General features: G+C 41.9%; 3 protein-coding genes and 1 pseudogene across 3 annotated transcripts; 2 read left to right on the top strand and 2 right to left on the bottom strand.

Moving 5' to 3' along the window:
* Positions 1 to 1,258: 1,258 nt before the first annotated feature.
* LOC106351484 (putative F-box protein At2g16290) lies at positions 1,259 to 3,124 on the bottom strand. Its single transcript, XM_048769492.1, has 2 exons — positions 2,182 to 3,124; positions 1,259 to 1,850 (listed from the first exon to the last, which is right to left on the bottom strand). The coding sequence occupies exons 1-2, from the start codon at positions 2,578 to 2,580 to the stop codon at positions 1,815 to 1,817; spliced, it is 435 nt and encodes a 144-aa protein (XP_048625449.1). The 5' UTR covers positions 2,581 to 3,124; the 3' UTR covers positions 1,259 to 1,814.
* A 4,321-nt stretch (positions 3,125 to 7,445) lies between these two features.
* LOC106349964 (putative F-box protein At2g16290) lies at positions 7,446 to 14,154 on the top strand. Its single transcript, XM_013789922.3, has 2 exons — positions 7,446 to 9,487; positions 9,594 to 14,154. Exons 1-2 carry the CDS (start codon positions 9,080 to 9,082, stop codon positions 10,353 to 10,355), a joined length of 1,170 nt encoding a protein of 389 aa, XP_013645376.2. The 5' UTR covers positions 7,446 to 9,079; the 3' UTR covers positions 10,356 to 14,154.
* LOC106351483 lies at positions 10,603 to 12,353 on the bottom strand (annotated as a pseudogene).
* A 2,793-nt stretch (positions 14,155 to 16,947) lies between the features above and the next one.
* On the top strand, positions 16,948 to 21,392 carry LOC125592813. Its single transcript, XM_048768242.1, has one exon. The coding sequence runs from the start codon at positions 16,948 to 16,950 to the stop codon at positions 20,626 to 20,628; it is 3,681 nt and encodes a 1,226-aa protein (XP_048624199.1). The 3' UTR covers positions 20,629 to 21,392.
* The last annotated feature ends 62 nt before the right edge of the window (positions 21,393 to 21,454 follow it).

Below are 21,454 nucleotides of genomic sequence, written 5' to 3'. Positions count from 1 at the left end.
AAGTGTAACAAAAAAAAATTACCTATAACTCTTCGTTTTGTTTAAGTTCTGTGTCGGTAAAAGATTAAAAAAAATCTCTCTATCTTTTTCAATGTTCAATTTGAAGCTTATTATGCGAAAATCATACGCAAATATAGGCAATTGGTTGGAATCTCTATATCTTTATATTCTTATAAATTTTAAATTTATTGTTTCCTATTCTGCAAGCAAGTCAATTACTGAAGTAATAGATCAATTGGTTGGAATCAAATCTATTCTTATAATTAGTGTAATTATGGTTACAGTTTGTATATTTAATAGTTACATTAAAGATACGATTTTGAAGATATTCTGTTTTGATTAATAGCAGATATTGGATTTTGAGTTTGTATTTATTGATTTGTTTTTTTATAAAGCTTAGAAAATCAGTGGGATGATTGGTTGGTTGATACATCCTATAAAGAAAACGAAAACTATAGGTGGTTTGACTATTGTACATCGATCGATGCATGATGTAAGTTGACTATATAAAACTTGAGCATGATCATTTCAAACTAAAGTATAGGTAGGTTATATGCATTTGTTATATTGCAGTTAATATATTTTAAATATTACATAAGTCAAGTGATTCACGTTTTCGTAAAAATAAAATTCAAATTCATTATTGGGCCGTACTCGTCCGTAATAAGCTACGTTAAATATGATGTATTTTTAGGTTCATTTAATGACATTAAGTTTAAATTTCATTAAGGAAAACTCATTAATTTAACTGGAAAGGACAAGCATTAAAATAGGTAGGTTCATTTAATGACATTAAATTTAAATTTGATTAAGAAAAACTCATTAATTTAACTGGAAAAGACAAGCATTAAAATAGGTAGTTTAATTTAATTCTCAATGGCATGGAAGTGTAAATAAGTTAGAAAATTTAGGGGTATTTTTTAAAGGGTACTTCTCTTTTAATAATATAGATGTTAAATCAAGCATGTAAACGAACATCATTTGTAAACAATATGCATTACCGAATTTACCGTATAGAAAAGTATACTTGTTATTTGAACGAGAAAATTAATGAAGAACTTATTTATAACTAATTGGATATTTAAGATATTTATCTAAATTTTAATATTTGTTTTATATATCATTACACTTCTCATTCATGGTACGCAGAGTACGGTTTTGATACCACAAATGTGGTCTGGATCAAAACCAAAATTTGCTTTGATGCTAATCAAAGCTCTTCTTCAGAGCTAAGAAAATTTGTTCTGATACCAATTAATAGGTCCCAACATCTTAAGAAACAATTTACTGCAATTTTCTTTTTCATTCTCCATTCCAAATACATTGATGTCTATAAATACAGAGGAAGACAAAGTAACCCATGGCCATTAGTGAAAGGACAAATCCATTAACTTAGAAACAATTATAATACCACCTCTTCCTGCTCCAAACCATTGGTTTACTTTGGTTAACCGGTTGAGTCTCATGATGTAGAACTGTCTGCTGGATTCGGTGCGTCAGAATTCCGCAGGACAACAAAGGCTCTCGATTTTTGCCGAACATATAGCCTCTGCATTCAGTAAAAGCATTACTGGTCTTCATGGTTTTTAAATCAAACACAAAGATACTCTCACGGCAGTTGTTCGGTTCTTTGAACACAACGGAGTTTCCTTTCATACCGGGAAGCTCTTTCGCCGAGCAGCACAGACTCCAGTAACAACCAAGAAATACCACTCGGTCCTTTATGTCATTAATACGAACCCATCTCCTCTGGCCATCTTCTTCAAGCCTAAACAATCTAAACCATGAATGCTCATATTCATTACAATCCATTCCTAGAGTAAATCTCTGCACCAGGAAGAGCTCATCACCTGACACAACCAGTCTCTCATCATAAGTCTCGCGAGTCAATGTGACTGCTTGGATCTCAGTAATTTCAAATGAGGGTTCGATAACAAAAACATGCCCTTGCCCACTCATATCAACAACATAAAATTTGCCTTTGAATGAAACCATATCTCGATATGCTGTAAACCTACCCTCGAGTTTAGTCCAGCCCTTGTCACAGCTTCTATACATCATTAAATCCCCCAACACTACAGCCACTACTGCAAATTCTTTACCGTCCAAAGGAAGAAACGCAACTCTATTTGTATAACTCTCAGTTCGTGATCTAGAGGGACGAAAGAAAGAAAAAAAAACCTTGTAGGAAAAGCCCATGAAGATGATTTGAGAGCTACGAGTGTTGAGAGTTGTCACATCTTTATATCTCCAACTACCATCATGAAAAGGGCACATCGATACCTGTTCACCTGATTCTCCCTCGCTCACTCCAATCAACAGATAATCAGTACCAAAAGGAGTCTGGAATCTGAAAAGGAAAACTGCAATCCTTTTTAGTATGCACTGCTTGAACCAAGGCTTGTGATTGAAAACAGGTAGAAGGCTGTTAAGGCCTAATCCGAGCCTATAGCTCGGCCGAGGTATCGCTGATCGCCACGAGCTACAGACGGAGCGGAAGTGAACAATCTCAAAACATGTCTGAGAACGACCACTGATTAGTTCCAGCAAGTCTTTTGGAAGCAACGACCAGTCTGCCATGGTTAGATCTGGCTATATTGGAAGGAGCTAAAAACACTTGAAAACTTAAGGTGAGATGTAAGTTAGAGAAGAAGTCTTTGTTTATGTTCTGTTTTTGTTGCTTTTTTTTTTTGTTATTTCAGCCAATGAAGAAGTCACAGTCAAGCCTGTCGCAAAGGCTACAATTTTCTAATGATCTTTTTTTTCACGCTCACACATTTTTTATAATATAATATAGAGAGCCTTCGCATGGAATCCCGCCTTGGCATATCTGTGTTTTTTTACTTTAACTATTTAAAACTAAAAGGAAAAAGTAATCTGCATAACGAGAAGTTGTCAAACAAGGTGAAAGGAGTAACTTGGATTCACATATATATTATGATTATCGATGATAGTGTTGGCAGGGGCGGCGAACCGAAGAACCATTTTTGTGGGTGCAAACCAAACCAAAAAATAAATAAATTTTTAGTAACAATCTCAAATATATTTTTCAATATAACAAACTAAACAGTAATTAAAAAAGAGTTATTCATGGGTTCACCTCCTAGGGTGAACCTCTAGGTTCACCAACCAATAGGATTTCATTATTTCAAATTATATCTTTTAAAAAAGGAAACAAAATATTAACAAGTTATATTATGTTTTTAAAATAAAAAAAAAGTGAAAAAACAATAGCAGCTACAGAAAAAAGAATTAAAAAAATATTTTTAAGGTCGTCAGCAAAACACTAAACCCTAAATCCTAAACCCTAAACCATAAATCCTAAACCCTAAACCCTTGTGTAAACCTAAACCCTTGGGTAAACCCTAAACCATTGAGTAAACTCTAAACCCTTGGGTAAATCCTAAACTCTAAATAAAAACATTAAACCCTAAAACTCTAAACCCTAAATCCTAAACCCTAAACCCTTGAGTGTTTTAGTGTTTATTGATTTTGATTTAGAGTTTAAGATTTATCCTAGAGTTTAAGATTTATCCTAGAGTTTAGGGTTTACCCAAGGGTTTAAGGTTTAGGATTTAGGGTTTAGAGATTAGGATTTAGGGTTTAATTTTTTGCTAATGATGTTAAAAATATTTTTTTTTTGTAATTACTACTATTTTTTATTTATTTCTTTTTATCTTTTAATTTTAAAAAGATAATATAATTTGACAATATTTTGTTTCTTTTTTAAAAAAATATCGAATATGAAATAACACAATCCTATAGGTTCACCCTAGGGAGTGAACCCAAGAATAAATCATTAAAAAACTGATCGTTAATCCAATTTCGCCGATCTGTCTTCACAATGTACATTGCTAAAAACATCTTTCAAGAATGGTAGTTGCCACTGACAAATCAAAGCTAACTTCCAAAGCTTACAAAATCAAAGGATGTGATAGATGTCTCCTGTATCCACCAATATACCAGCAAGATATCCTAGACTCTTTAGATGACTAATTCTTTCTTGAAGGCCTGTCTATTGTACCAGACGGACTCGGTTATTCGCAATGAGAATTAGATACCCACACAAACGGATAAAACTAAATTTGGTAGTTTCAAACCTGAGTGTTTAAAATTTTTCCAAGCCCGCAGTACCATTCGATCAAGCTTGTGTTTTTTTAATCCCGTATTGTTGCTAGTTTTGATCCAGTTGTTAAGTAGCTGTTGAGGAGCATTGCATCACATCCACGAAGACAAGATCTGCTATGATTTTTTCAAAAATTAGAATTTGGATTTTTCTTATTTCGAATAGCATTGACGTTGTATACATAAGAAACGTTGATGTTATTGAGAAACCTTGAGAACAAGAAAATTACAATATTGAGGTGAGGATAATTGATGAGACGACGGCATTCCTGTTTATGGGAATTGATTTACAGAGTTATAATAGAGAGGGGAGGATAATTGAATGAAAAGTAGTGGAAATAATGGGCTAAGGGACGCTAAGGGAAATATTAATTTTAGGGAATTTTTTTTTTTGACATCAAAGTCCATGTATTATTAATTGGATTTTTAACGTTAAAACCCCTCAACTAAGTTTGTTTTGGGTAAAAACCCTCAAACTAAGTATTTAATAAAAAAACCCTCAAACTAACGTTATTTAATGAATTAAACCCTATCAGGTCATAATTATCATTACTACCGGTAAATTTTTAATTTAGGGGTTTCTACATTAAGTAAACAAGTTGAGGAGTTTTACCTTTAAATTTTTTTTTTAAAAAATAAAAATTTTATAATATTATTTAAAAATTAGTAATTTTTTTTTGACAACATAAGCGAGAACTAAGTAACTGAACCGCGCGATTCAGAAAGCCAAACCGGAAGTATTGAATCGACATATAACATAGCTGAAGGAGAACTCCTTGCACCACTTGCAAGCTTGTCTGCCATAGTATTATGTGCTCTTGGAATATGTCTGATCCGGTAGTTAGGGAAGAAAGTCTTACTGCGTCTAAATTCTTTATATAATTTTTGTTATATTTTTTCGGTTTTTACATTTTTAATTTATACATATATAATGTTGATGTTAAAAACACATCAAACTCATATATTTACAAAAAAAATTAAAAATGCTAATTTTGAAAATTTAAGTTACTAATTTTTAGATAATATTATAAAATTTTGAATTTTTTTGATTTTTAATGGTAAAACCCCTCAACTATGTTTACTTAATGTAGAAACCCCTAAACTAAAGATTTACCGGTAGTATTGGTAATTATGACCTGTTAGGGTTTACTTCATTAAATAAAGTTAGTTTGGGGACTTTTACATTAAATACTTAGTTTGAGGGTTTTTACCCAAAACAAATTTAGTTAAGGGGTTTTAACGTTAAAAATCCTTATTAATTCAAGTCAAAAGGTTTGCCTGTGGGGATAACCAAACCGGAATCATATGGTTTACATGGGAGAAAATAGAATTTTGAGCTCGAGCACCTTTTGCAAGGAGATCGGCCCTAACATTAGGCTTTCTTGCAATGAAAGAAATCGAAAAAGTAGAGAAAAAGGCTCGTGTGTGTTCAAAGTCGTTCCATTCAGAGGTAAGAATTGGCCATTCTTCTTCTTCATTTATCAGCTTTACCAGCTGAAGACAGTTCGATACGAAGGACATATTTTTGAATCCTAGTTGTAGAGAGCATCTCATTGCACAAAGCAAGACACTGAACTCTGCATGTAGGGGAGATAGAACCTGTTCTATCCCAAAAGAACCGTAGATATGTGTATCTGGTTCGAAGTCAAAGACGCAACCGCCACCAACAAAGTTAGAGTTCTTCACCCAAGACGCATCCACTTGGCATCTTGGAAATGGTGAATCACTTACAACATGTTCTTGGTCCTGAAGAGGTGACGCATGGGACATACTAGTCACCACCTGAGCAACTTTCCATCCCTCTGCTTCTTGGGTCGCATGTAAGACAGTTTCCGGAGGTTCGATGGTTTTCCCATTAAAGACTTTATCATTCCTGGCTTTCCAAGTGAACCACATGATCCAGGTGATTTGATGTGGTTTTGGGAAGCATGGTGATTTGTATGTCTGGGCATATAATTCGAAATCTGAAATTTGAATCAAACCAGAACCAATAAACCTGACCTGTTATCCGATCCGAAATGTAAAAATACCGAACTGGTATTGTAAGGTGGTACAAAACGTATCCAAATTCGAATTGTTATTAATTGAACCCGAAAGGGTAAAATCCAAAAGATCCAAAATTTTATAGCCATCGATAGCGATTCTGCATGCAGCCATAAACATGGAGTTTGTTTCTCTTCATGATGAGCTACGTGAAGAGCTGAAGGAGATGGCACGATGTAGGGAGGATCAGGCAGCAATTCGGAGTAAGAAGATGAGGAAGTGGAAGACAGAAATGGGGACAGCAAAGAAAGTAAACATCGTAAGAAGGGTGAAGAGATCAACCAACCGGCTAAACATATTGTGGAGGTCGCAACGGATACGCAGGTTCATGAGAAATTTCGTCGACATGTGACTTCACCACTCAAACGATCTGCAACTTCATCACGGAAACACCAACAAGCTAGACCAGTTCCAATAAGACGTCAACATCCCACTACTCAGACCAGAAAATAAAAAAAGCATAGCCGATCTAACTCGTCTAAGCCGAGAACTGAAGGTAGGTCTACAAAACCTCTGGAACATGGTCATCTAACTCGATCTTGTTTCTTACGGTGGAGGCTTCAAATTTCATCACATATGCTTTGTAGTTGTGTGGGTTGTCTTGCCTCTAGAAGGCCAAGATGGTATCAATAGAAAACAGCCATTTGATTGTGTAAAAGTTAGGATCACGGGGAAGCTGTTCCCTAAGTTTGGTATGGAACGTTGGGAACAAAGTTCTTTTGGAGGGTGGAGTTCTTTTGAAGGCCCCGACGTTGTCCTTTGGGTCTATGTTCCTGGAATATTATGGAAATCAAAATTTTCCTATGTTGCGCAGTCGTACGCTCCCTATTCGGTTTGTGAACGGGGTGCACCGGGTTTCCTCTATAACTCGGTCTATGTAAGGAGCGAAGCTCGTTGCGATGTGAATGATGACATGAATTCTCTATAACTCAGCATTGTTTTTCTTGATGTAGCTTAGTAAAGATTCGACATCGGTGATAATTTTTGGATCTACCCCCACCGAACTTGGATTCGCAAAATTGTGGGGGATGTTATTTGTAACTCGTATTTTGCTTTGCGGGAATCTAGCTGTTGGAGCTGGATGCACAGCCAGGTTCGGCGGGATTGCGTTACTGGGTGCTTGAAAGTTTGGGAGGTTCCCTTGCGGACGTGGGTCATTCAATCCCATGGCTAGGTTGGTGGAGAAGTGAGCTGGTGGGCTTTCATGCTCGAGATATCTAGTTTCGACTTCGTGTGACCTGTTAAATCTCGAAATTCGATTGAGCATTCCATGTTGGGGTGTTGTTTCTGATGCTTACCCGATCTCATAAGTACAGATCGGGAGTTGGGAAGTTTGGGAGTACCAAAGGCTCCCGAGAAGTCCAGCCGAGTTTGAGGCGTGGGGTTCGATCTATTGCTTCAAGTCTGTTCCTTAGGTGCTCAAGTATTTTGGCTCGATGTGCTGCGAGATCTTTCCCGTTTTGTTCCATGCGGGTGAGGATGGTTCTCCGAGTGAGCTCTTGACTTTGGGATTTATCTATAGGTATGGTGAGAATACCTTAAAGATCAGCCATTTCTTCGAGGGTATGTACCGATGGTAAGGGCAATATCAGTCTTGTATAGTGATTCGGGTATTGGGATTGTCTTCTTTTGGTCTATCATTGTGTTGGGTCCAAACTTGAGAGCATAGACGATTGGCATAGTGAAGGACCATGAGGTGCCAAAGGGGGTCGTTGACGCCCGTTGTGGAAGGCTTGTTCTATTTGTTATGGTTGACTCGGTCTGCTCTAAGCTTGTGAGAGGGGTATCGGTTTTGTTTCTTATTTCGGATCAAGTAAGATCAATAGCATCATGGAATAGTTCGGGGGTTCCAAAAGCCATAAGAGATGGATCCATTTTCATGCTTACAAACCTTAGATCGGGTTCTTAGAAAGGATGCGTGTTATTTCGTTCCCACAGCCGGCGCCTAAATGTGGATCTTCAAACTCACACTATGTATTTTAGAGTGTTTGTATATAAAGATTAGAGAAGAAAGAACTAGGGAACAATTTTCTTAGAGCAACAACGATGTAAACAATTTCGAGTTGACGAAAATGAATAGTGTTGATGAATATCGAGCTACACTTTTTAAAGGAAATAAGATCGAAACTACAAAGATATAATAAAAGGTTATGTGTTTGCTAAAGATATCGAGTATGTAGGTAGTTGATCCTGAATGTCCTCCATCTCTTACCTTCTTTCTCTTTTTATACTTGTCCTCGTTGCTTTCCTCTTATATATCTCCTTATCGCAATCCCGAAAATCTCAGGGAACCTCTCTTTCCTGTTACCGCAAATGTCGGTATCCTTGTAGCAGCATATTCCCTGACTTGGTCGTACCCACCTATGCAAGCTTATCCTTATCTCTAAATTATCGGTCTCTACACGCAGCTCGAAGCCAAGGTTGAAGTCGAATACGTCCCTTAGACATTGCTTTCTCGTGTTTTGAGCTGTTCTTCGAATGGATGCGGAATACGGGTCCAAAAGTATGGTTTCCCTTTATCTTTCCTTCAAAAAAGAGAATAAAAGCTAAAGGTTGGTTTTGATATGCTCAGTGACATATTTTATACTTGAGCATATGTACTATGTCATGTTACTTTTTTCTTTTACTTTTAACTAATGAAAGGAGAAACAAAGATATTGCCAAGGCTCTCTATATATATACCAACTGTGTGAGCGTTAAAAAAGATTACTAGAAAATGTTAGCCTCTGCGACAGTCTTTGACTGTCACCTCCTCATTGGCTGAAATAACAAATAAAGGCAACAACAAAAACTGAACATAAACAAAGACTTTCTGCTTTGGTTAAGAGCATAAAGAAAGACTTCTTCAACTTACATCTCACCTTAAGTTTTCAAGTGTTTTTAGCTCTTTCCCATATAGCCAGATCTTACCATGGCAGACTGGTCGTTGCTTCCAAAAGACTTGCTGGAACTAATCAGTGGTCGCTCTCAGACATGTTTTGAGATTGTTCACATCCGTTCTGTCTGTAGCTCGTGGCGATCAGCCATACCTCGGCCGAGCTATAGGATCGGATTATGCCTTAATAGCCTTCTACCTGTTTTCAATCACAAGCCTCGGTTCGAAGGCCATACGCAGTGCATACTTAAAAAGATTCCAGTTTTCCTCTTCAGATTCCAGACTCCCTTTGGTACTGACTTTCTGTTGATTGAAGTGACCGACGGAGAATCAGGTGAACAGATATTGATGTGCCCTTTTCAAAATAGAGCTTGGAGATATAAAGATGTGACAACACTCAACACTCTAAACTCTCAAATCATCCCATTGGGTTATTATTACAAGGTTTGCTTTACTTTTACCTTAGTTATTTATTTTCTCTAAGAATAACTCTGTTCCTTCGTTAGTCTGGTTATGAAACGAGTCTAGTTAAAAAAACCTTTATATACAGATAAACTTCTATGCTATAACAACTATACGCCATAGAACACGAAGTGAGAGTTATACCAAGAGAGTTGCGTTTCTTCGTTTGGACGGTAAAGAATTTGCAGTAGTAGCTGGAGTGTTGGGGGATTTAATGATGTATAGAAGCTGTGACAAGGGCTGGACTAAACTCGAGGGTAGGTTTACAGCATATCGAGATATGGTTTCATTCAAAGGCAAGTTTTATGTTGTTGATATGAGTGGACAAGGACATGTTTTTGTTATCGAACCCTCATTTCAAATTACTGATATCCAAGCAGTCACATTGTCTCCCGAGACTTATGATGAGAGACTGGTTGTGTCAGGAGATGAGCTCTTCCTGGTGCAGAGATTTACTCTAGGAACGTATTGTAATGAATATAAGCATTCGTGGTTTAGATTGTTTAGGCTTGAAGAAGATGGCCAGAGGAGATGGGTTCGCATTAATGACATAAAGGACCGAGTGGTGGTTCTTGGTTGTGATTGGAGTCTCTGCTGCTCGGCGAAAGAGCTTCCCGGTATGAAAGGAAACTCCGTTGTGTTCAATGAACCAAAGTTCCGCCATGAGAGAATCTTTGTGTTTGAATTAAAAACCATGAAGACCAGTAATGCTTTTACCGAATGCAGAGGCTATATGTTTGGCGAAAATCGAGAGTCTTTGTTGTCCTGTGGAATTCTGATGCACCGAATCCAGACTCCAGCAGACGGCTTCTATGACTCATCAAGTGAATCTGAAATAGAACCTCAATGAAAATGCAAAGTAGATCGTGATTGCTCGAATGTGATATCCATGCGGTTTGTTTATCTTGCGTACAACTTTTACATGCTTCAGTTTGGTTTGATTGTATTAGCATCCTATCTTGCTTTGTCCAGAAATTAACTCCTAGTTTGGTTATTTTCTTCAAAAAGAAACTCTCTGTGGTAGCTTTAAAGGATAACATTGTTCGAGCCTTACAAAGTATGCAAACTATGATTCATGTTCCCACTAGTATGGCAAATAGGGATGCAAAAAATTTGTCGTTTTGAGATGCCACAGAACACAATGTGAGTGTAAAGCCAAAGAAGCAAAGTACAAAGAACAACTGAACCATTGAAAAAAGAAGGAACAGAAAACAATAAATAAGGCAGACAATAGTGAAGTAGTAGACTAGTACTAATTAACCACAGTGACAACAGATAAGTGGTTTCTGATTAAACTAGTAGTCAAGCTTAACCGGATATCGATCAATGCAGTGTTCCCATGGACTACTAACCGAAGGCTTGACATCGTCCAGTGCCACCAAAACCGCCCTATTACACTTAAACCCACTTCCAAAAGCAATCTGCCAAACCCTGTCCCCTTTCTTAATCCTGCCCTAGGCCTCTATATAAGCCAGCTCATACCAGATAGAGCTCGACGAAGTGTTTCCAAATCTATGCAACGTCATCCCCGATGCCTCCACATGTGTTAGAGAAAGCTCCAGATTCTTCTCAAGCTCATCAATCATAGCTCTGCCACCCGCATGGATACAGAAATGATCAAATGCAAGCTTGAAATCAGGGATGTAAGGCTTCATCTTAGCGTTAAACAGCTTCTTCGCAACCAAAGTGGCGAAAAACAGAATGTGCTCGCTTATGGGAAGAACCAAAGGACCTAAAGTAGTGATGTTGGCCTTAAGCGCTTCTCCAGCTATAGCCATAAGATCTTTCGACAAAGACACGCCCGTCTTCCCGTTATCGTCCTGTTCTTGGTAAACACAGTTGAAAGCCTTCTCATTAGCTCCTTTATGAGTCCTCACCGTATGAACCATCATGTACTTGGACCGCCTACGATCACTAGCCTTGTTGGAAAGCAAAACAGCCGTCCCACCGACCCGAAACAGGCAGTTCGGGATCAGCATGGCCTTCTTGTTCCCAAAATACCAGTTTTGAGTAATGTTCTCCGTGCTTACCACAACAGCATAGGTCTTCCTATGAACTTGCAACATATCTTTAGCTAAGTCAATGGAGATAACACCAGCACTACATCCCATCCCACCAAGATTGAAACTTTTGACGTTCCCTCTAAGCTTATACTTGTTAACAATCATGACAGATAACGAAGGAGTCGGGTTGAACAAACTGCAGTTAACGACCAAAGACACCTATATCCCTAGGGTTAATTTTGGTGTTCTCGAAGAGTTTGTCGAGACAACCAAACATGACCTGCTCTGCTTCCTCACGCGCGGCCACCATGGTGGTGCGTGGAGGGATGCAGTGCAAACCCTCAGGGAGATACGTCTCTTCTCCCAAACCCGATCTCTCGAGAATCTTCCTCTCTGAAACTCGAGAGAAGACTCGTTGAAGTCTTCGATGACTTTGGAGTGATCCATGAAATTCTTGTACGGGACTCGAAGGCTCTCCGGAGGGAGGTAACAAGAGTAGTCCACGAGGTAAACGGATCTGGGCCCGGTCATGACGAAGACGGTGCAGCCGAACACGGCTAAAGCCGAGAGGAGGATGAAGGAGACGAGATTGTACTGGAGATGAAGCCAAAGCTTGTGAAAGTCGTCTTGTGTTAAACGCGAGATCTCTGAGATCACGACAGCCATTAACGGAACCAAACAGAGCTTGAAGAGCTGTTTGATGAGGTGATGGTAACCGAGCTTGACGTATTTCATGTTCACGCTCTGTAAGAAATTCGGAAGCTTTCGAGACGTATTTTCGTTTTGGATCTGTACCGATCCGCCATTGACGGGCTCTGCAGCTTCCATGGCCGATCGCTTCAGAAACGGAGTCTCCAACAAAAGTGGAAATAAAAACGTTAACTTTCGTTGAGAGTGTAAGAGAGTATGTGCGCCAATATATATAATATAAAAAGGGTTCTTTCAAAAAAAATAGGCAAGTGGTTTAGTGAGAAGACGCCATTGATGAACACGTATATGGAGAAAAGAAGAAAACATTTAATCTGCCAAGAACTCGTGTTATGATGTAGAGAGAGAAAACTTTTTTATTAGATTTTTGTTTCTTAGCTGTTCTTGTGTTTGTGTTTGTGTGTGAGTGCGTAAACATATATGGCTAAAGGGCAAATGTGTGATTGCAGTCAAGTCGAAGTAGAAAGTGGGAAGCGTTATTAAATTTTACAACTCGACACAATTGTTCAATCTAATAGCAAGATTATTGGAGGATTATTAAAGTAGAGTTCTTAGCGAAATATAATAATCTGTCTCTTAACTTTTAACTAAAAAAACTAAGAACCGACTCTTAAATAAGAGTTTTAAGATAAAAAACGTGATTCATTATATTAAGGATGTTCTTATTTTTTTAGTGATTCTAAAGACTGACAGAGTTCGCCCTAGAGCTTAACGCTCCCAGGCACGACTTACGAAGCAGCCGCTAGATCGAAGATTTCAACATGAGCCTCTGCCTCCGGTGTCCCTCCTCCGGCCCGCTCCACTTCTGACCGCCGCGACTCCACTCTCTCCGGTCTATCCGTTACTTCACTCCGACCTTTCCGTCACTTCACTCCGGCGTCTCTTCTCTGTTTGGCTCCATGCTGTCTGAAGGTGTGACTCTGCTCAAGCTACTACCCTCGAGTCAGGTAGATTCAGCAGAACAACGGTTCGTTCTAGGTGAGAGGACCTTGTCAGGGAACCTCGTCGCTCCTCCTCGTTCCCCAGAGCCACCAGACCCACCGGTCCCGCCAGATCTACTCCATTCACCTCTGAATCGAACCAGTACGCATCCCTATCGTCCCTTCAGATCCATGAACACGCAGCTTGATCGTTACGTGCCAAACCTAGCCTTAAGGGCCGGGTCTCCACCTCTGCAAGATTGGTGTAGTAATGTGGAGATTTTGGTTGAAGAAAACGTCTCCAGGCTGGTCTCTCTCCAATACTTAGCAAATCAAAGCTTTGAGGACTGGCTTTTGATTGTTAAAGTATGGGTGGTGATTTGCTTCGTGGATGTTCAGCCCTTCCTCTTCACCTCTGGTGGTCTTTCAACCCCCTTCATCTACGAGATCCGACGACATCGTGGCGTTGAGGCAAAGCTAAACCAGATCTGCCTTGCCGGTAGAGTCTACTGCTCCACCGTACTTGTTGCTCCCTGCTTCTCCACCGCCATTCATGTTGACCTCCTCCCCACCGGTAATGATAATACCACCACCGCTGTTGGACCCGAATATGACCCTCAGGTGAGGTACCGATAAGCGTGAGCTAGCATGTGGGTTGCGATAAGCCCATCATAACAAAGGGAGCTGAAAGCCGAGCTGACGACTGGACCTGGGAGACATCATAGCAGAGGTCACGACAGAAAGTGAGCTAACACCTTAAGAGACTCGGTCAAGAGGAGCCTAAAGCGAGTTCCGTAATTGAAGCCGAATATCTCGGAGAACAGTTGAAGGGTTGCCAACGAAACCTAGACTATATAAAGACGGAGAAGATAAAAGACAAGCCATCTCTTTTCCATATATCAACTTTTGTACTAGATTAAAAGCATTACGTATTCTTTAGTAATCATCTCAAGATACATTCCTTTGTATTCATCATCTTTCAACTCATCAATAAAATCATATTCATTCTTCAAGTTTATTTACGGGATTCAGCCCACGATTCTCATTCATCTCTCTTGACCTAACCTAAATCTAAGAAGTGAAACCTTGTCTCTCACAATTGGCGCCGTCTGTGGGGACAAATAATCGAATCCCTTTCTCTAAAGCTTAAAGGATGAATCCATTAGACGGAACGAATCCATCTAACCCCGATCAATCGAACCAGAGCAATAGCTCACCGAATCGCACTGCTCCGGGGGCAAATAACCCGAGAGCCTCCGGAGGGACCAACTCTGGGTCCTCAGCCCTCAATAACCCATCGCATCAATCCGCTCCGAACCAAACGGAAGATCAGCTTTCTGAGATCCGTCGGATGATGCTCCAGTTAGTGGACAAAGCTCAAGAGACCGAGCGAACGGTGCAACAGTTAGCCGAACGGCAGCAACAGTTCGAAGAGATAACCAGATCTCAATCCGCAACGACCCAACCGTCCGTCCACCAGGGAAGAGGAGTCACTTTCCATGAACGGTTAGCTGACCCTTCCTTCCCTAGAGAGCGCCTGAACTTCTCCCCTGATAGCCCAGGTGCAGAAGGGCAGGAACCTGCTTTCCAAACGCCTCGCGCTAGGACAGCTCCTGCGTTTACCCCTCCTATCACCAGCACCATGGGGAGCAATGTAGCTACAACTAGCTCCATGCCTGATCGAAACACCGGTGGGAGCACCCGTTTGCCTCCACCGCCACCTCCTTCCGGGTCTGGAGCAGGAACCAACATACCGTCCGGGGCCAGAACATCAGCTTCAGTGTTTCAAGCTAGGGTTTCAACCCCAAGCACAGACGAATACCAAAGGACGGATGCTGATCCTGCAGCTCTCCGCACTAACCTCGCTCGGAGCCTAAGGACCAATGAGCGACCTATTTCGCCAGCTAGCTGGGAAGACGACCGAGCTCGGTCTCACCAGGAACCTGCTCGCCGAGTATCTGATAATGACCCAAATGTCCTTCCCTTCGAGGGACCTGACGCAATTCGCAGGTACATGGAGCGAACCCACGCAGCTCTCCAGAAATTGGGAGCTCAAGTTCACAAGGTAACGAGCTCAGCTCCCGAAATCGAGAGCTTAATTGAGGAGACTCGTGGAACTCCGTTCACCGATAGAATTGCCAACTCTTACATAAGAGATACTCGAAAAATTAAGATTCCTGAATACGATGGGAACGCAGACCCAAAGGCCTATTTAAGAGCCTTCCGATTAGCTATCGTTAAAGCTCACTTCACAAAGGAAGAGTGTGATGCAGGATATTGCAGAACATTTGCCGAAAACCTGATCGGAACAGCTCTCGAATGGTTCTCCAGCCTCGAGCCGAACTCTATAGACAGTTTCGATCAATTGGCTAACGCCTTTATGAAGCAATATTCAACTCACATCCTGAAACAAGCGTCTGAGGCTGACCTCTGGAAGATCAGACAAGGACTGGGAGACTCACTGCGAGTCTACATCGAAAAGTTCAGAGCAGTAAGAACTAAACTCTCGAATCCCAACGATCAGGTAGCCATTGAGGCTCTTAGGAGAGGTCTCTGGTATAAATCAGGTTTCTTCTCGGAGCTAACGCTAAATCCCCCTCCAACTATCGATGACGCCCTCCATAAGGCCTCTAGATACATTACCTTGGAGGAGGAAATGGCAGCATTAGATAAGCTCCACAGAAAACCCCAGAGTCACCCGAAAGGCGAAGCCTCCGATGGAAAGGGACCTCACAAAAGAGGTAGCTCCCGAAATAATCAGACCCAGGGAGAACATTCTTACGTAGTCGAGGAAGACAAGGAAGAAAAACCTGTCGCCGCGACAGCTAAAGCCCCCTGGTCCAAAGGTTATGACGAGAGCAAACATTGCTCTTACCACGATCGAAAGGGACATTCAACCGAAGAATGTTGGGACCTCCAACGACAACTGGCTGCTAAATTCGCAGCCGGAGAAATAAAAGATGTGGACCTCAAAAAGCCACAACCTTATCAGAAGAGAGGTCCCAGAGATAGCTCTCCAAAACGCGAGAGGTCACCTGAAAAAGAAACAGACTCACCACCCCCAGCTCCCAAAAAGAGAGTCGATATGATCCTTGGAAAGTTTCCACAAGGAAAAAGCCTACAAATCGAGGCCCTCTTGAGTAAACCACCTCCCCAATCGAGCCCTGGCTCAAGGATCGATTACATCCTTGGAGGGTCCGATGTGTGTCAAGACTCCGTTAACTCTATTAAAAGTCACGTACGGAAAGCTGTGTCAAACACTCAGTCCAAACCGACCAAGCCTGAGTCTAACACTAAGATCTCTTTCTGGGAGAGTGAGACATTAGACCTCGATAGACCTCATGACGATGCCCTTGTCATAACATTAAATATAGCAGGGTACGAGGTACCTAAGCTCATGATCGACACCGGAAGCTCCGTCGATCTTATTTTCTACAACGCACTAAAGGGAATGGAAATAGACGACTACGAAATTGTCGACCAGAAATCCAACCTCGTAGGTTTCTCAGGTGAAACAGCCACCTCATTGGGAACAATTAAGCTCCCAATTATAGCTGGCGGAGTCATGAAAATGACCAACTTCATAGTTGTCGACAAACCATCCCCTTTCCACGCAATCCTCGGAAGGCCTTGGATTCATAAGATGAAAGCAGTAGCTTCAACTTATCACCAATGCGTGAAATTTCCAACAACCAACGGAATAGCTACCATACACGGTAGCCAAAAGATTTCAAGGATCTGTTACCTGGGAGGATTCGAGATCATAAAAGAATCCCCCCAATAGCAATTACAGATCCAGGAGAGTCGCGAAATGCAACGAAATATCCGAGGTCCCCCTAAGAACCTCACCGAAAAAGTTAGCATCGACGACTCAAATCCTGAGAAACAGGTGAGCATCGGATCCGAGCTACCTCTCGAAACCAAAAAGGAGCTCGTCGAATTCCTAAAACAGAATATCAAAACCTTTGCATGGACCACCAGCGACATGAAAGGCATAGATGCAAATGTCACCACTCATAAGCTCAATGTAGACCCTACTTTTAAACCGATCAAACAGAAACGTCGTAAGCTAGGTCTAGAAAAAGCCCAAGCTGTCAACGACGAGGTCGATCGACTAACAAAGGCCGGGTCCATCCGAGAGGTACAATACCCCGATTGGCTAGCTAACCCAGTGGTAGTAAAAAAGAAGAATGGGAAATGGAGAATCTGTGTAGACTTCACCGATTTAAACAAAGCCTGTCCTAAGGACAGCTTCCCGTTACCTCATATCGATCGTTTGGTCGAAGCAACGGCTGGACACCAGCTCTTGTCCTTTATGGATGCCTTTTCAGGATATAACCAGATTATGATGGATCCTGAGGATCAAGAGAAAACCGCATTCATAACTGAACGAGGAACCTATTGTTACAAGGTCATGCCGTTTGGTTTGAAAAACGCGGGAGCTACCTATCAAAGGTTAGTAAATAAAATGTTCGCTGGACAACTCGGAAAAACCATGGAAGTCTACATCGACGACATGTTAGTCAAATCCTCAAAGGGGGAGGACCACATCTCCCATCTAAGAGAATGTTTCGAAATCCTCAACAAATACGACATGAAGCTAAACCCAGCTAAGTGTACCTTCGGAGTACCTTCCGGCGAATTCCTAGGTTACCTCGTAACCGAAAGAGGCATCGAAGCCAACCCGAAACAAATAGCGACATTCCTGGAAATGCCATCACCTAAAACGACCAGAGAGGTACAAAGATTGACCGGACGGATCGCAGCACTAAATCGATTCATCTCCAGGTCCACCGATAAATGCCTTCCATTCTATAAACTTCTGAAAAATAATAAGAAGTTCTTATGGGATGAAAAGTGCGAAGAAGCCTTCAAACAGCTGAAGGCTTACCTCTCGGAACCTCCGATACTATCCAAACCTGTAGTAGGAGAACCACTGTACCTGTACCTCGCCGTGTCGGCAGCTGCAGTCAGCGGAGTGCTAGTACGAGAGGAACAAAACGAACAGAGACCTGTCTATTATACTAGCAAAAGCTTAATAGACGCCGAGACGAGATATCCCACCATGGAAAAACTAGCCCTAGCAGTCGTGACAGCTGCCAGGAAGCTGCGACCTTATTTCCAATCGCACTCGATCATCGTAATGACCTCACAACCATTACGGACGATTCTGCATAGCCCTAGCCAATCCGGACGATTAGCAAAATGGGCTATAGAGCTCAGCGAGTACGACATCGAGTACAGACCCCGAGCAGCAGCAAAAGCTCAGGTCCTCGCCGATTTCGTTATTGAGCTAGCATCCGAACATCTAGACCAGGAAACAGAGGTTCCGAAATGGAGCCTATACGTGGACGGAGCCTCGTCAAGGCAAGGCTCCGGTGTCGGTTTAAGACTAACCTCCTCAGCCGGAGAAACCATCGAACAATCCTATAGACTTGGATTTAACGCTTCCAACAACGAGGCCGAGTACGAAGCACTAATCGCTGGATTAAAGCTCGCCCTGAGCCTCGGAATTCGGGAGCTAAACGCCTACAGCGACTCGCAGCTGGTAGCTAGCCAGTTTCACGGGGAATACGAAACAAGGGACGAAAGAATGGGGGCATACCTCGAGGTCGTCCTAAACCTCACAAAGCAGTTTGACAAGTTCGAGCTAACGAGGATCCCACGAGGGGAGAACTCCTCAGCAGACGCGCTCGCCGCATTAGCTTCCACATCCGACCCTCTCGTAAAACGAATTATACCCGTGGAAGGAATCGAGAAGCCAAGTATCGACATAGCTACCAAGGCTGAGATGGATAGCAAACCAAAGGAAAAAATAGAGGATAACAGCCTCCCGACGGTAGCTACCCAAGTTTTCACGACATTCTGGTTCCCGAAAACTAGAACACGCAGCTTTAGAAAGCACACCTCCAGGAAAGCAACCCAGAACCCGGAAAACAACGACAAAAGTGAAGGTACTCACCGAAGTTCAGACTCCCTAGAGCCTAACTCTACGAGTACCTCCGGGGGCACCATCCAGACCTCGGAGCCACTTGTCTATAAAGTCCAAACAAGAAGCCGCACCGCTCTTAAAAACGCATCTAGGAACGCTACACAAACCACAGGGGATAACGAGGAAATTGGAGATATTCCTCAGAACCCAGAACCTACTCCAACGAATATCTCCGGGGGCACCACGGCACCAGGTCCCGAACAGGAATCTCCCTCCTCTCTTCACAACAAAGTTGTAGGGAGAGAAGACTGGAGAATACCGATCATGGATTACATCCTAGAGGGAAAAATTCCACCCAACAAGTGGGAGGCTCGAAAACTCAAAGCTTTAGCAGCAAGATACTGTATAATCGAGTCAGCCCTCCACAAACGAAGTGTCTCCGGACCTTACCTAAAATGCGTTCACGGCCTAGTAGCTATGAAACTCATGAAGGAAATGCACGACGGTTCCTGTGGAAACCATTCCGGAGGCAGAGCCTTAGCCATCCGAATAAAAAGACAAGGCTACTTCTGGCCTACCATTATCGCAGATTGTGAGGTCTACTCCTCATCGTGCGACAAATGCCAAAGGCATGCACCGATCATACACCAACCAGCGGAAAAGCTGTCTAACATATCAGCTCCCTACCCATTCATGAGGTGGTCTATGGACATTATAGGTCCATTAGTACCTTCAGGGAAAGGAAAGAAGTTACTAAACCTCCTGGTCCTAACCGACTACTTCACGAAATGGATTGAAGCTGAAGCTTTCCAACAAATAAACAGATTCGAGGTCGAAGGATTTGTTTGGAAAAACATCGTATGCAGGCATGGCGTCCCATACGAAATCGTAACCGACAATGGAGGACAGTTCATATCCCACGACTTCAAAAGTTTCTGCGATAAATGGAACATCCGCCTCACCTTCTCATCACCTCGGCGACCTCAAGGGAACGGACAGGCGGAGGCTGCCAACAAATCAGTTTTAGCAAACCTCAAGAAACGCCTAGGAGCCCAAAAGGAGCTTTGGTCGGAAAAACTACCCGAAGTACTATGGGCCTGCCGAACCACCCCACGAAAAGCTACAGAGGAAACTCCCTTCTCCTTAGCTTATGGGATGGAAGCTGTCGTCCCAGCAGAAACCACCGCAGGTAGCCTCAGACGGGAGCTCTGCACCTCAAATCCCGCAGCTAATAACCAGCTCCTGATGGATAGCCTCGACTTGATCGAGGAAAGACGAGACCAAGCCTTGCTTCGCATTCAAAATTATCAGCAAGCAATGGCACGACACTACAATTCCAAAGTAAGGCCCCGACAGTTCGCCGTAGGGGACCTAGTGCTTAGGAAAGTGTTCGAAGGAACAAAGGAACCGGGAGCTGGAAAGTTAGGAACCAACTGGGAAGGACCCTACCGAATTATCCACATAGTACGACCCGGAGTTTACAAACTCCAGAAGGTACGAACCGGGGTACCTGAAATCCGATCGTGGAATGCCACGAACCTCAAAAGATACTATCATTAGGTACCTAAAACCCCTGAACTACGTTTGGCTTGATCCCTTGACTGGGTACGTAGGCAACTCCGTCATGAGTGCAGCCCCAACCTCTTCTCACCAACCTCCTCACCTAAGCCAAAGGGGCAGGTGTTACCAAGAACACTTAGCCTAAAAATAGTTACTGTGTAAATAATCTGAATCATGTATTCTCTGATATCTGATATTAATAAAACGATTGATTCAGTTTCATAAACATCAAAGGTCTTAAAACCCTCCAAGAAAATTTAGGTCCCCCTAAATCGGGACCTAAGCTCAACAATCTCGAATACATTCAGGTCCCTGAAAACCTGAACCTAAGGTCTTAAAATCCTTAATACACCCAAAGGTCTTAAAATCCTTAACATAAACTAAGGTCTTAAAATCCTTAACAATCAGCAAGGTCCTAAAATCCTTAACAATCAACCAGGTCCTAAAATCCTAATCAAAACCAAAAGGTCTTGAAACCCTTATCAAAATCGAAAGGTCTTAAAATCCTAAAGAATCAGGAAAATCCCGAAATTCCTCAATTCCATCCGTTAAACTTCAAAGGCCTCGAAGTCCTTCGAATTAACTCAGGTCCCTATGAATCTAAATCCAGGTTCCTACGAACCTGAACAACCAGGTCCCAGAACCTTTCGAATCGGACTCAGGTCCCCGAGCTAAAATCAAGAACTTCTCTTTAAGGTTATCACGACCGAATATCCATTAAGCTAAATGCTTATCATAAATTAAGACTAAAGGTCCTAATCCGACTCAACGATGACAGCACACAACTCATCTGAGATTCGCAATCACTATGATTAAATGAAACGAG

This window comes from Brassica napus, chromosome C9, assembly GCF_020379485.1.
Source record: "Brassica napus cultivar Da-Ae chromosome C9, Da-Ae, whole genome shotgun sequence".
Lineage (NCBI taxonomy): Eukaryota > Viridiplantae > Streptophyta > Magnoliopsida > Brassicales > Brassicaceae > Brassica > Brassica napus.
The sequence above is the reverse complement of the archived record's forward strand: the minus strand, read 5'-3'. Positions and strand labels throughout refer to the sequence as shown.

Bases quoted from the DNA above. Each gene is read 5' to 3' on its own strand.
- LOC106351484 (XM_048769492.1), bottom strand. From the start codon at position 2,580: ATGGCAGACTGGTCGTTGCTTCCAAAAGACTTGCTGGAACTAATCAGT. The intron at 1,851-2,181 runs GTTTTTTTTTCT...TGGTTGTGTCAG, and splicing joins TCATGGGCTTTTCCTACAAG to GTGATGAGCTCTTCCTGGTG.
- LOC106349964 (XM_013789922.3), top strand. From the start codon at position 9,080: ATGGCAGACTGGTCGTTGCTTCCAAAAGACTTGCTGGAACTAATCAGT. The intron at 9,488-9,593 runs GTTTGCTTTACT...CTTTATATACAG, and splicing joins CATTGGGTTATTATTACAAG to ATAAACTTCTATGCTATAAC.
- LOC125592813 (XM_048768242.1), top strand. From the start codon at position 16,948: ATGCAACGAAATATCCGAGGTCCCCCTAAGAACCTCACCGAAAAAGTT.